The sequence below is a fragment of the Xenopus tropicalis genome, chromosome 7 (genome assembly GCF_000004195.4).
Source record: "Xenopus tropicalis strain Nigerian chromosome 7, UCB_Xtro_10.0, whole genome shotgun sequence".
Taxonomy (NCBI): Eukaryota; Metazoa; Chordata; class Amphibia; order Anura; family Pipidae; genus Xenopus; species Xenopus tropicalis.
Genome location: NC_030683.2, coordinates 109,473,374 through 109,486,582, shown reverse-complemented (window position 1 = coordinate 109,486,582; position 13,209 = coordinate 109,473,374). Strand labels below are relative to the sequence as shown.

General features: G+C 39.6%; 1 protein-coding gene across 1 annotated transcript; it reads left to right on the top strand.

The window, feature by feature from the left end:
- The first annotated feature begins 3,047 nt into the window (after positions 1-3,047).
- Positions 3,048-9,058, top strand: klk15 (kallikrein related peptidase 15). The gene is given in 5 exon segments (NM_001011435.2): positions 3,048-3,123; positions 4,365-4,527; positions 5,754-6,013; positions 7,608-7,744; positions 8,682-9,058. Coding segments are annotated over 5 exon segments (756 nt in total). The 5' UTR covers positions 3,048-3,080; the 3' UTR covers positions 8,835-9,058.
- Positions 9,059-13,209: the final 4,151 nt, after the last annotated feature.

The window sequence follows — 13,209 nt, the reverse complement described above, 5'->3', positions numbered from 1 at the left end:
AACAAAAAGGGAGCATACCTTCAGTAATAAGTATCAGTAATAAAGAAGGGGCAATGGGCATGACTCCTCTGCAAGCTGTTTTGCTCCACCAAGGGGATATGTTGCACATGTCTTTGTTCCCATTCTAAATTGTTTATGCTTTGTTTGTCTTGGAATTGCACCTACTCTGTATTAATGGTACTGGGCAATGTTCTTGGAAAGTTGGCAGCTCTTCTGTAGTGAACCAGAAAGGGGGAATATATGATTAGCAATATATCAAACTTATTCTTGTGTGTAATTCTTATGCCAAACACTCTTGATACTCATCTTTTTCTGTCAATAAAGATTAATTTAATGTTTTGAATGGTCACCTTCTTGTATTTTATTGCATCTATTTGGGATATTCATAGATACACCTACTGATGGGCAGTATATGTTTTGCAAAATAATTCATTTTCATCACAACGAGTTTCTAACTTGTTACTTGCATTTTGCACCATCCTAGCCAAAATCTAACCCCACCCCATACTCACACCCCAATGAGCACACTGGACACAGGCATTGACATAAAATGGCAGCAGAATATTTATGAATAACAATTCAGCGTACTGCACTAAATATGACATCCACTGTAAAGATCAGCATAATTATATCCAAACATGATGTGCTAGTTTGTATAACAACTACTTAACTCTTAACTAGCCCTGTTACGTTAATAGCCATATAACCATATGGCCATATGAAATAATCTAAAGCTCATCAGAAATCCAGATTCCTTAAGGCCCCAGCAAATACAAATGGATGCATGGATGTTGAGTTACAGAGTGGCAGTGGTGGAACTACCAGGGGTTTGGAGGGTGCACCCAGGCACGCATCCCCTTGGGGCACACTGGATGCTTGCGCTGGTGCGAATTTGGCACAAAAAATGTTTATTAGATGTGCTTTGCTTGATAAGTAAGGACATTGTTCTATTATAATTGTTTTTGCATTAAGATACGGTGCTATATTTCTTGTATGTATGGAATATCTTGAAAAGACTTTCCTCCATATATACTGTAACAGTGAAGATATGTGAGGAAAAACACAATAAATAAGGCAAGAAAGTGGGATGTACAAAGAATTTAATAGGGGGCAGGGCAACAGCAGAGAGGAACATGAGATATAACTCATTTAACTCTAGCCAGCATTTTTTCCCCCAGGCGCTTTGGCGACAAGTCGCCACAACAATACACACGAAGAGATTTCATGCGAGTTGAGCTCCAGGCGATCTGCTACCCATGATACCACTAAACAGTTACCCCTCCCACATGTTTACTCAAGTCGCTCAGAAAAGGGTCTGTGTGCAATTTGAAACAGCAGGCGACTTGAAGTAGCCTCGTATGTTTTGACGCTGGCGATTTCCATTGGTTTAGCATTGGCGTCTTGTCGCTCGTCTTGTCGCCAAATCGCTCTTTTAAAAATCTCCTTGAGTGCCAGAGCCCTTAGAGTTGTGAGAATGAATGGCAGTGGTAACGGTTTCTCCTGAGGTAATGCATAGTTAAGAGCAGACCCAGATAATTCTATGTAAGGGAAATGGGCAGCAATGTGTGCTTTCTCCACACACATCTTGATAAATTAGTACAGAATTAGTCAGAGAGGGGAGTCCCTGTGGTTTCAGGGGGGCCAAAAGTGTAGAGGGCCCAGTAAAGCCCTAATTCAGTGTGTAGTGGCGATAGTTATGAGCATCTTGGCTTTAGAACTGGGATAGGAAGTCAGAGCAGGTATTATTTTATTTACTGCTTAATGATTCTGATGACAAGAAAGATATAAATAATAAGGTTCTGAGATATTTTAAATTCTTTCTCCGGTGTAATAGAAGATGGTAATAGTAATTGGTGGGTATTTTTGAGGGGAAAAAGAGATTAGGTATTGGTCTGAGATAAAGAAGTTTCTAGGATCAAAATCTACCCATAAGTCACTGGTATATTCACCTATAAGAGTTTGACACTGTTGTAATACAGTACTGGAAAATATGCCTAATAATATCACCACATTGTAATGTGTCCCCACTGTTTGTTGGCATTCATAAACTTTAAATACATCTCCTAAGTTTATGGAACTCCATTTCAATATATACAAGCTGAAACTCAGATGGAGTCCTATTCATAACTGCTATATTGTAGATGAGAAGTGGGTAAAGCTGAACATTATTGACCTCAAGGAGTACAGCATTGGACCCCCCAACTTATAAAACAGTGAGTAGGGTGACTAAATAACTACGTGACTTAACAATATGCTCCCTGGATGATATTCTCACAGAGCGGCTATAAAGCATTCTATGGTAACATTTAAGCTGCAAAGGATGGTTTATATATATATTTTTTTTACTTTTGTAAAGTTCACTTTACATTACGTATATTGAATATCTGGTTATTGTAATTGGTGTGAACTGGACTATGTGTCAGATCATGCTTGTTCTTTTCACCTAGGTATATGGCTAATATCTTACATGGCTTAGAGTTTCTTGTCTGAGATTCAATCACCAACTGACTTTTTTTTGATGGTGACTTAAGAATATTTACTACTGCTAATCTATAACAGAATTGTGCCAGTGACTGAGCTCTCACAGCCACAGGTGTCTGGATAAGGTTATAGTGAAGGAAAAAGTTGTTCATTTTTTCCTTATAGACAAACTGCACCTGGACTCTTTCCTTGAATAAGAAACCATTCTGTACTGCATAGTCTGTAATGTTAGAGGGTATGAATATGGCTGCTGGATTTGCTCAACTCATCTTGGAATATTAAGTATTTGACTTGGCTAGAAATACATTTCCAAGAACAGATCACCAACTGGCTTTTTTATCATTGTTGATGCATAAATTCTATTAAATATTACTACAAATGGCAGCAATAATGTTGATTTATCAATTAATAGCCAAGACATGTTTCCTGTGACTAATTATTACCAGGCTAGCACTTATGATCTAAGTACCTGGAGAAGGTTCATGGGAAGAAACCAGGTGCTCTTTTATGCTGATAACTGGCCTATAAAGGCTCTCCCCTTTGTGAACAACAGTCTCTTCAATTCAGTTCAGCTTACGACTGACAACCCAAGAAAACTCATGATGATGCCTCTCTGGGTACTGATGTTCCTAGCAGTTGCAGGTAAGAATCTGTTAGAGATCTACAAATATATAAAACATTGGTCTCTAAAGAACATCTAGGGTTATTCTTGGTTTATCCACATAAAATCAACTTTATGACATCTGTAATTTCTTTTGTTGTGTAAAATCTGCATTTAGCAATATCCTCTATTTTTTAGTGTCATAATCTATAAGGAAATTTCCATCTTAAAAGTTCAAATAATTATACATTTAACAAACATGAAAATGACATATGTATACCAATAATACTCAAATGGAAAGATGTAGAGGTGTAGTTAGCAAACTCTGGTAGCACCCCCCCCCCACAAAGATGTGGATGGGCTGGGGGGTAGGTCTGCAGGTCAGTTATAGTAAGAATTAGTTTCTAGTGTCTTAGATATACACAGAACTACAAATTTGGGGGTGAACCCATGAAGAGGTTCCAAAAGTAGAATATGGAGGTAGCCAATTAGGATAAACCTGAATTACTGGAATAATATAATAACTGAGGCCTGTGGAAATTTGAACAATGCAGTGTATACTGTGCAGTTAAAATGGCTGACTGTGGTCTTTTTTTGCACTTTCATGCTGCATTCTGCATTGCAAATGCCCCTTATATACAAAAGGTTGCACATATATTAGTAAAACAACTCAACGTAGATTAACTTGACATGCTTAGCTTAAATACCCTGTGCCAACCTTGAAACTAAGCCTAGGCCTCCTGATCCCCCCAACCCACCTAAATACTGGGACTATTTGCTAAAACCTAGCCCCATGCTTACCCATTACACAATCCAAGTAACCATTTAACCATGATAACCCCTCCTTTTCTACTACCCCAGGGGTGCCCCACCCTGCCAACCGCTGCAACTAAGCTCCTATGTAAAACACTTCATGCACACACACCATTTAATAAACTCACAGAGCAGGAGAGTGGGAAACTGCTGACATTCTATTGCTTAAGGAAGGACAACATCAGAACCCCTCTGATCATTTCAAGGCTCCTATACCCCACCCTTTGGAAATTTTTGCTCCACAATATAACATAATACAGAAAATGGTGATAGCACCAGGTAAAGAGAATATTAGTATGGCTATGTATTTGAAATTAACAGTCATTAAAATACTGCCTGGCATTTCAACAAAAAAGCTTAAGTTTCAGCATTGGGTTCCATAACATCTCATAGGCAACTGTTGTGTACTGCCATATATAAGCCCTATGGAAAAGGCACATACACCCAATACTGCTATTATTATTTGCAGCTGCTGCTCCTCTGGATGATGATGATAAGATTGTGGGAGGATATGAGTGCACCCCTCACTCCCAGCCCTGGCAAGTATTGTTCACCTTCAATGGAAGAAACTGGTGTGGGGGTTCCCTAATTTCACCCAGATGGATAATTTCTGCTGCTCATTGCTACCAGCCGTAAGAAACTCACAATGTGACATATGTATATGAATAGCTATGCCTCTCATACAGTTCATTTAAAAAAATATTTATACCCCATTTTCAATATTGGTTTACTGAATAGGGCTTGTGCAGAACATACAATTTGCTTGTCCTTTTACAGTAATTAGGAAATATCTAAGGTTTTTCTATTATGGAAAATGGCACTAAAACCCCATTCCAGTTCCTGATCCCAAGGATTAAAGTCTAACAAACCAGCAGGTCACTGGGAAGCATCAGTGTAAATAAACCCCTCCATTCCCCCAGTTGTAGCCAGTTATCTTTTTAGATAAAGAACGTCTCATTATAAAATGTTTCCCATGTATTTTGTTACACACAAAACATTAAGATGTAAGATCATATCTGCACACACTTAGTTACATAGTTACATAGGGTTGAAAAAAGACCAGAGTCTATCAAGTTCAACCCATCCAAGTAAACCCAGCACACACAACCCACACCTACCAATCTATACACTCACATACATAAACTATAAATACAACCACTAGTACTAACTGTAGATATTAGTATCACAATAGCCTTGGATATTCTGATCGTTCAAAAACTCATCCAGGCGCCTCTTAAAGGCATTAACAGAATCTGCCATTACCACATCACTAGGAAGGGCATTCCACAGCCTCACTGCCCTCACCGTGAAAAACCACCTACGCTGCTTCAAATGGAAGCTCCGTTCCTCTAATCTAAAGGGGGGGCCTCTGGTGCGTTGATTGTTTTTATGGGAAAAAAGAACATCCCCTATCTGCCTATAATCCCCTCTAATGTACTTGTACAGAGTAATCATGTCCCCTCGCAAGCACCTCTTTTCCAGAGAAAACAACCCCAACCCTGACAGTCTAACCTCATAGTTTAAATCTTCCATCCCCTTTACCAGTTTAGTTGCAGTCTCTGCACTCTCTCCAGCTCATTAATATCCTTCTTAAGGACTGGAGCCCAAAACTGCACTGCATACTCAAGGTGAGGCCTTACCAGGGACCTATAAAGGCAAAAACAGACAAGAAGAAATCAGAGGGAACATTGTTTTACTCTGGAGGTCCTGTCTCCAAGTCATTGAGGTCTACTCATAGCTTAATCAGGATAAACCTTTCCTCCCATCTTTTAACCAGTTTCAAAGCAGAGGTAGAACATATTAATTTCCCACTTTATATACTCCATATTTTGCATTCTATATTCTCTCTTTTGTCTAGACCCAAGACCTTGGTTGCTCTCCTTGGAGAACACGATCTTAAAAAGAAGGAAGGAACTGAGCAGCACATCCAAGTGGAGGCCGCCTATAAGCACTTTGGCTACAAAGATGAAGCTTATGACCATGATATCATGTTGGTTAAACTAGCGAAACCTGCTCAGTATAATCAGTATGTGCAGCCCATCCCAGTGGCAAGAAGCTGCCCAACAGACGGGGCTAAGTGTCTAGTGTCTGGCTATGGGAATGTGCTTGGATATAATAGTAGGTATAATATGGATAACAAATGAATCATTTTTTCATAGGGAAGAAACACTACTGGAATTTTGTACATTCATATTTAGTAGCTAGGAGATAATCAGTACAGTTTTAAATATTTATACAGCTTTGACACTGATAAAGACAAAAAATGTTGCACACTTCTCAACCATTTAGGTTACTGCTGGCCTGATAGAGCAATATTGCACCCTTCAGTCTTTATGCACTTGCATCCAGGGAGAGCACAATGCTATAGGGCGGGAGGTAAATCCAGGGCTTCTATACAGTCTGCAATCGGTGCTCCCTGACTTGCACATCTGGATGCATAAGCCTACCTCCACCAACCAAAAATAGAAAAACTTTCAAGAGAAGCTATCACTGAATTTGAAGTAAAAAAAACAAAGTGATCAGCCTTTGATGTGGGATCTCATGCTAGAGAACCTGGTTTGATTCCCTGTGACAACTCCTTGTGACTCTGGACAAGCCACTTAATATCCTGGTGTCTCTGTCTATCTGTCTATAATGCCCTCTAATGTGATTGTTAAGAGTAATTGCTGTTATCTTACATACAGAGATTATTATTTTTACATTTTTGGCTCTATTATATTACACTGGAATTAAACATGAGAATAAAGGACACACTTGATCAATCCTAGGAAATGCTTAAAGCTTCTAACTCCAATTGCAGGAGCAAATCTGCTGGGATCAGCTGGAATTTTCATTGAAGGATTTTTTGCATTTTAATGCAGCCGCTGGCTGGGAAGATTTGGAGAAAAGTTTTGTAAACGTTTTATTGTGCCAAGTTGATGCCGCTCCCCCTGCACTTTGATTTTTTTCACATTAGAGAGGATCAAGGGGGGCCACATAGCTAGTACAGAGAGCGCAATAGTGCTTTCTGCACTAGAAGAGTCAAAAATCCGATATAAAAATCTGAATTTTGGCTCTTTAAGTTAGCAGGAGCTGCTTTTTGCCACCCCTGGGAACTTGATGGGAGCTGCCATCTGAGGTGAGTTTCTCAACTCCCCGTATGGCAGCAGCACCCCTGCAAACCTGATGTTGCCAGACTATGGCTCCCAGCATGTCTCAGTCTTCATTATATCTCACATTATTCCTGGATTTGTAGTCCAGCAACAGCTGAGTAAAGGTTGGTTGAGCAGTGTAGTGCAGCAAGGCTAACTACCCCTTTATTATTGCATGTTAACAGTACAAGGACAGATTAGAAAGATCTAACCTAATTATAAGCTCATTATAAGCTCCCTACGCTGCAGTTAAACTGATCATCTCAAGATCTCAAGAAAATCTAACACCTCCCCATCTGTCACATATACTTTGCCAACTATTTCATCCGAATTGTTTGCATCTTTTAACATGTAACACATAATGTCATAACTCCTTAATTGGGAAATTATGAAATGGCTTCTTGCTACTCTCCTTATTGCTAAAGCTCAGTCTGTGGTTGGAGTATGTGACTGGGATAACCCCTCTCTATAGATAACATGCTGTCATTGTGATTCAAGAAATTTTACTTGCTGACCTTTAATATATTAAAATCAGGATAGAATGATGAACTGAAGAATGTTAATATTTTTATTGCTTATAGCGCGATACCCTGATCAACTGCAGTGTCTGGATGTGCCCATTGTGTCTGACTCCAGCTGTAAGGCTTCATATCCCAGGATGATTTCTGAGAACATGTTCTGTGCCGGCTTCCTGGAAGGTGGAAAGGGTTCTTGCAAGGTAAGAAAAGGATGGATAGAGGTGGACAAGCAGATTGCTATAATCACACGCCCTCCATTGCAACATGCAGATATAGTTTGCTTGCACTGCTTAGCTGGAAGACAAGTTATTATTCATTGCTTTGATGCTGTTCTCTCCAGTTTAAAAGTCACTAAAGGAAAATCACTCTAATTACTAAGCCCAACCCTGGGCTGGCAATCCTCTTCTTCCCCAAAATGCACTGGCACAGGACACTGTGTAGGCAGCAGAGCCGCCATATTGTTCTAAGGCTCCCAGGTGTCCCCTGTGGAGGAACATGTACAGTACAGAAATCTCCAAGTAAGCTCTATACTGCCCCTGTGGCCTAGAAGCTTTCAGAATGTCAGCAATGAAAGAAATAAAAAGGAATCATATGGGCAGGCCATAAGAAAGAAATTGAATTTGCCCCTGTTTCTATATGTCACACCTGCCAGCATGTAAAGGATATCATGGGAAAAAAGACAAATACCTCCAAATGTTAACTTTGACTTTGACTATTATATTGACCATATACCAATGCGTGATTTTACATACCATGGTTTGAGGTCTAAGGGGCTTATTTATAAACTCCAAGTCATTTCTGCCAACTGGTAACATTGGGCTTTAAATATAACTTTTTATTTTTGGTACTGAAACAATTAAAATAATTGTCTCAACTGAGGCTCAGAAATAATTATCCATAATGGAGAGCTCCTGTAGACTACAATGAAAGAATGGGCTATTGCTGTTAACCAGTGGGCTAGTACAGCAAGTTTAGTATATAAAATACAGCATACCTAGCCATATTCATTTGTACAAAGACATGGTTCAAACATCATCAATACTCAAATCAATGTTGGTTCAAAACTAATTATAAAACGGTACTGTTTGCTATGTATTTGTAACACATTTTTAAATTAGTTTTATTTCCTTTCATTAGGGTGACTCTGGCGGCCCCCTGATTTGCAATGGAGAACTTTATGGAGCGGTTTCATGGGGGGGAAGCTACTGTATCAGTAAGAATTCTCCAGGAGTGTATGCTAAAGTCTGTAACTATCTAGACTGGATAAAGAATATTACAGAAAACAACTAGACACAAACCCTTGAGACTCACATACAGTGACTGTATACCATGGGAAGCAATGTGGCTCTTCTGCTGCAGCTGAACAACAGCTCCCAACATCTTTAATCTGTATGAAATATCATATCTTGAACATCAATATATGTGTATTACTGTGTGTGCAGCCACTAAAAGTGGTTAAATATGTTGTTCTAGCTGTTATATGTTACTAACAATTAAATTGATATGAGGCATCAGTCCTATGTGCAAATATTGTCTTTAATGTATTTGGCTAATAGGGGCTTTTACTGCAGTGCTGTCAAACAGAGCTGGGGCTTACAGTAAAGATGAAGGAATCACAAGGTGATGCACTCTGATGTTCTCTTGGATATTCTAGTTAAAGTAGAAGGAAAAGTAAAAACTAAGTAAACTTTATCAGAAAGGTCTATGTAAATACAAGCCATAAGCACTTACAGTAATGCTCCACTGAGTCCTCTATTAAAAGAAACACGGGATTTATTGTCTCTTTTTTTGTAAGCATGATGTCCCAGTGTCTGACTTCCTCTCTCAGAAACAGCCTTAATTCCCGGGCCCAGAGTCGGCGCATTTCTCTCCTCTCACTCTCTCTCCTGCTCCCCCTCCCACCAGAATGCTAAGAACTCCCTCCCCCCTCCCTTAGGAATGTGTGATCTCAGCTATAGACTGCAGGCAGGAAGCTACCTAAAATGGCAGCTGCTATCTTAAGCAAACAGAGAAAGCTTCTAAAGCTGTTTACTAAGGTATGGTAATGGTTTCTGCAGAATAAATATGTTGTTCTAGGTGGCACTAATGTGGCAAATCTATTGGCAGTAAAATGCCAAAATGACTTTCCTTCTCCTTTAAATCACTAAGTTTATAAAGAGATACACTGTGAGCTCCCTCGTGTGGCGAGGTTGCCAAATGAGACACTGAGCCAGTTTGGGCCCATCTGTTGGTTGTCCTGGGCCTGTGCATAAAATAATGAATCTGTGTATAAGCCTATTGGTAAATGCTGTGCTGTAGATATTCCCTGCAAAACACATTACATGAGGGAATTTTGTAACTTTGTAAAAAACATTTCAGGACTGATCATAACAGAACTTTTTCACAGCAAGCACAGTGCATAAAATATACTTTATACAGGTATAGGGACATGGGGTTTTCTGGATAAGGGTTTTTTTTTTTGCTGTAATCTACGTGTACATACACAGTCTACTAAAATATAATGTAAACTTTAATTAAGACCAATAGGATTGTTTTTCCTCCAAAAAGGATTAATTATATCTTAGTTGGGATCAAGTATAAGGTACTGTTTTATTATTACGAAGAAAAAGGAAATTATTTTTAAAAATTTGAATTATTCGCTTATAATGGAGTCTATGGGAGATGGCCTTCCCGTAAACTGGAGCTTTGTGGATAACAGGTTTCCAGATAACAGATTCCATACCTGTAAACCCTATATCCAGAAAGCTCCAAATTATGGAAAGCCTGTCTCCCATATAACAATAATTCAATAATTCAAATAATTCAGATTTTTAAAACTGATTTCCTTTTTCTCTGTAGTAATAAAACAGTACCTGTACTTGATCCCAACTAAGATATAATTACCCCTTATTGGGGGCAGAACAGTCCTATTGGGTTTATTTAATGGTTAAATGATTCCCTTTTCTCTGTAATAATAAAACAGTCCTGTACAGGGCTCTGAAGAACAAAGCGTGCTCTTCTCAGGGCGCGGAAAGCCAAAGGGAGTTCTTCTCAAGACTCTGTAGCACTTGCCACATAAGTGGGGGGATTCCCCTCAGCAGTTCAGAAAGTACCAGCAGTGTTATGAGAGTAAAGTTGCCCCTGGCTGGCAGACTGTATCTATCCCTGCAAATTTAAAGGTATAGCGTCCTGCCAATAAATCCATCAACCTTTCCTGTGTGTGTGTTTTGTGGATCAGAGAAGTTTCCCAGGGAGGGGTACCGCAGCCCAACCTGTCCTGACCGTGGGAGGAGGCACGCCATTTATCAGTGTACCTGCTCTTCCAGATAGCGGGGGCACAGGGCTCCTGTAGCGCCACACGCAAGTGAATGTGTGCGAGATCTCATGCAGCAGTGAAAGGGGGCTACACCTATGTAACTATGTAAATGCAATGCTGTGCTTCCCTGGAATGACCAGGGGCTATTGCTGCACTGCGGGGAAAAAAACATGAATTGTGACCAAAGTTGCACTTCACAAACAGGTACACAGCTTCTCGTTTGTTTCTGCTTCTGACTTCTGGCCCATTACTTGGACTCAGACTTTGGCCTGTTTTCTGACAATGCTTGCTTCATACCTGCTGAGACCTTGGCTTGTCTATTGGGCACTGCTTACCTGCCACCTGCCCAGTTCTTGGCTTCTGTCTGCATCCATCTACCATGAGCAGTTATAACATCATACCATGTGAGTAAACTGCTTTTGGAACTATTTTCTGGTGTAACCCAGCATATGGACTCCAGCCTGTCTTCACCCTGTCTTGACACATTTGTAAAGGAGCTCTAATGTATTTAGGTGGCTACTATAGCAAAACATCTGAGAAATGGCTTCTTCTATGCTGTCATATTTAGACCAAGGACCTCTCAGAATTTACTCATCTTCTGCCATGAGAAAACATTTGTTACAAACCAGTTAACGCTTCTCCAACAGAATCCTGCACTAAAATCCATTTTTTTAAAAAGTAATCAATGTTTTTTCATATTTAATTCTGAAATTTGACATGGGGCTAGATATATTCTTAGTTTCCCAGGTTCCCATGTGACTTTTGTTCTGAAAAACTTCAGTCACACTTTACTGCTGAGCTGCAAGTTTGAGTGATATCACCCTTTACCCTCAGCAGCCAACCAGCAAAACAATGGGACGGTAGCAAGATAACAGCTCCCTGAAAGCTGTATTGCTAAAAATGCTTCCATGCCCCGGCTAATGGTAGATGTGATAACAGCACTCAGTAGTAAAACACCCAAGTCCGGCTTGGGACTCCTCCAGTTACATGGGAGTAGGAGAAACAATAGGTTACCTGAAAGCAGTTCTAATGTGTAGCGCTGGCTCCTTCTGAAAGCTCAGACTCAGGCACAATGCACTGAGATGGCGCCTACACACCAATATTACAGCTAAAAAATACATGTATTGGTTCAAGAATAAAATATTAAATGGTAGAATCAATTACTTGCAATACAGTAATAAAAACTATAACATAAAAAGCATGACAGAATTCCTTTTAGTAAAGTTAACTCGGTTTATTCCATGTTAAAGGGCACCTATCATAGCAAAATTGTTTCCCCCACTGGAGGTGCAATCTCTCTCCCAGTGCTGGAGGCATAGAGCTTGCTAGGGAGATTTTATGGCTAAAATAGTATTTTTTCTCCAACTAAATTGTGTGCTGTATTGGCCCAAACCTCCAGATGGTGAAAATAACTTTGCTGTGACAGGTGCCCTATAAACATTAGCAGAAATAAACTGAAGCCTGTGGCTATTAAGATGATATAATGCTATGATAACGAGAATACCTAGCCATTTGCAATGTGTTTACCATTTGTCTCTGACAGACAAGCAAAACTTTACCAACTGCCAGAAGATCAGACTCCGAGATAAAAATGTGAGATATTTGAGAATATGGGGCACACATTAAACTCTCATTTCCCCAAAGCAAATTTTCACACGCAAAGAATGAACCGCTCCAGGCATTGAGCTATGTATACAGACACAAGGGAATAAAAAAAGAAAGTGGATTATATAAACTTGTAAAAAAAATCCTGTATAAGAAATTTCATACAGTAAACACAAAATCCACAAACCAATCTAATTAGAAAGCAGTCTGTCCTATAAACAATAAAGACTATTGAGAATTTTTTGCACAAACATTTTGTATTGTAGCTACATTTGATATCATCCTGTTCATTTTAAATGGGAATAATATGTGATTTCTGCAAGACAAGGGATTAGAGCACAAACTGCAAAGGAAGTGAGCCTCAAACATATTACAGGTATAGGGTCTATTAAGCTGAAAAGAAAGCTCCAAATTACGGGAAGGGCAGCTCCCACTGATTCAAATTTACTCAATTCACATTTTTAATTCTTGGTTTTATTCAACCAAAACTTGCCCCCAAGTCAGGAATTCAATAATAACTCCCTGGTTTGGGGGCACTGAGAGCAACATCCAAGGGGTTGGGGGGCAACATGTTACCCCTGAGGCACTGGTTAGGGATCACTGACTTAAGGTATTTCGATCCAAATTACGGAAAGATCCCATCTGGAAAACCCCAGGTCCCAAATATTATGGACAGGTCCATAATGGGGTAGGTTACCAGATTCTCAAAGTGAAATTCAGGGACAGAAATAGGACTTTGTGCCCCATAGAAAGGTTTTGTGCCAC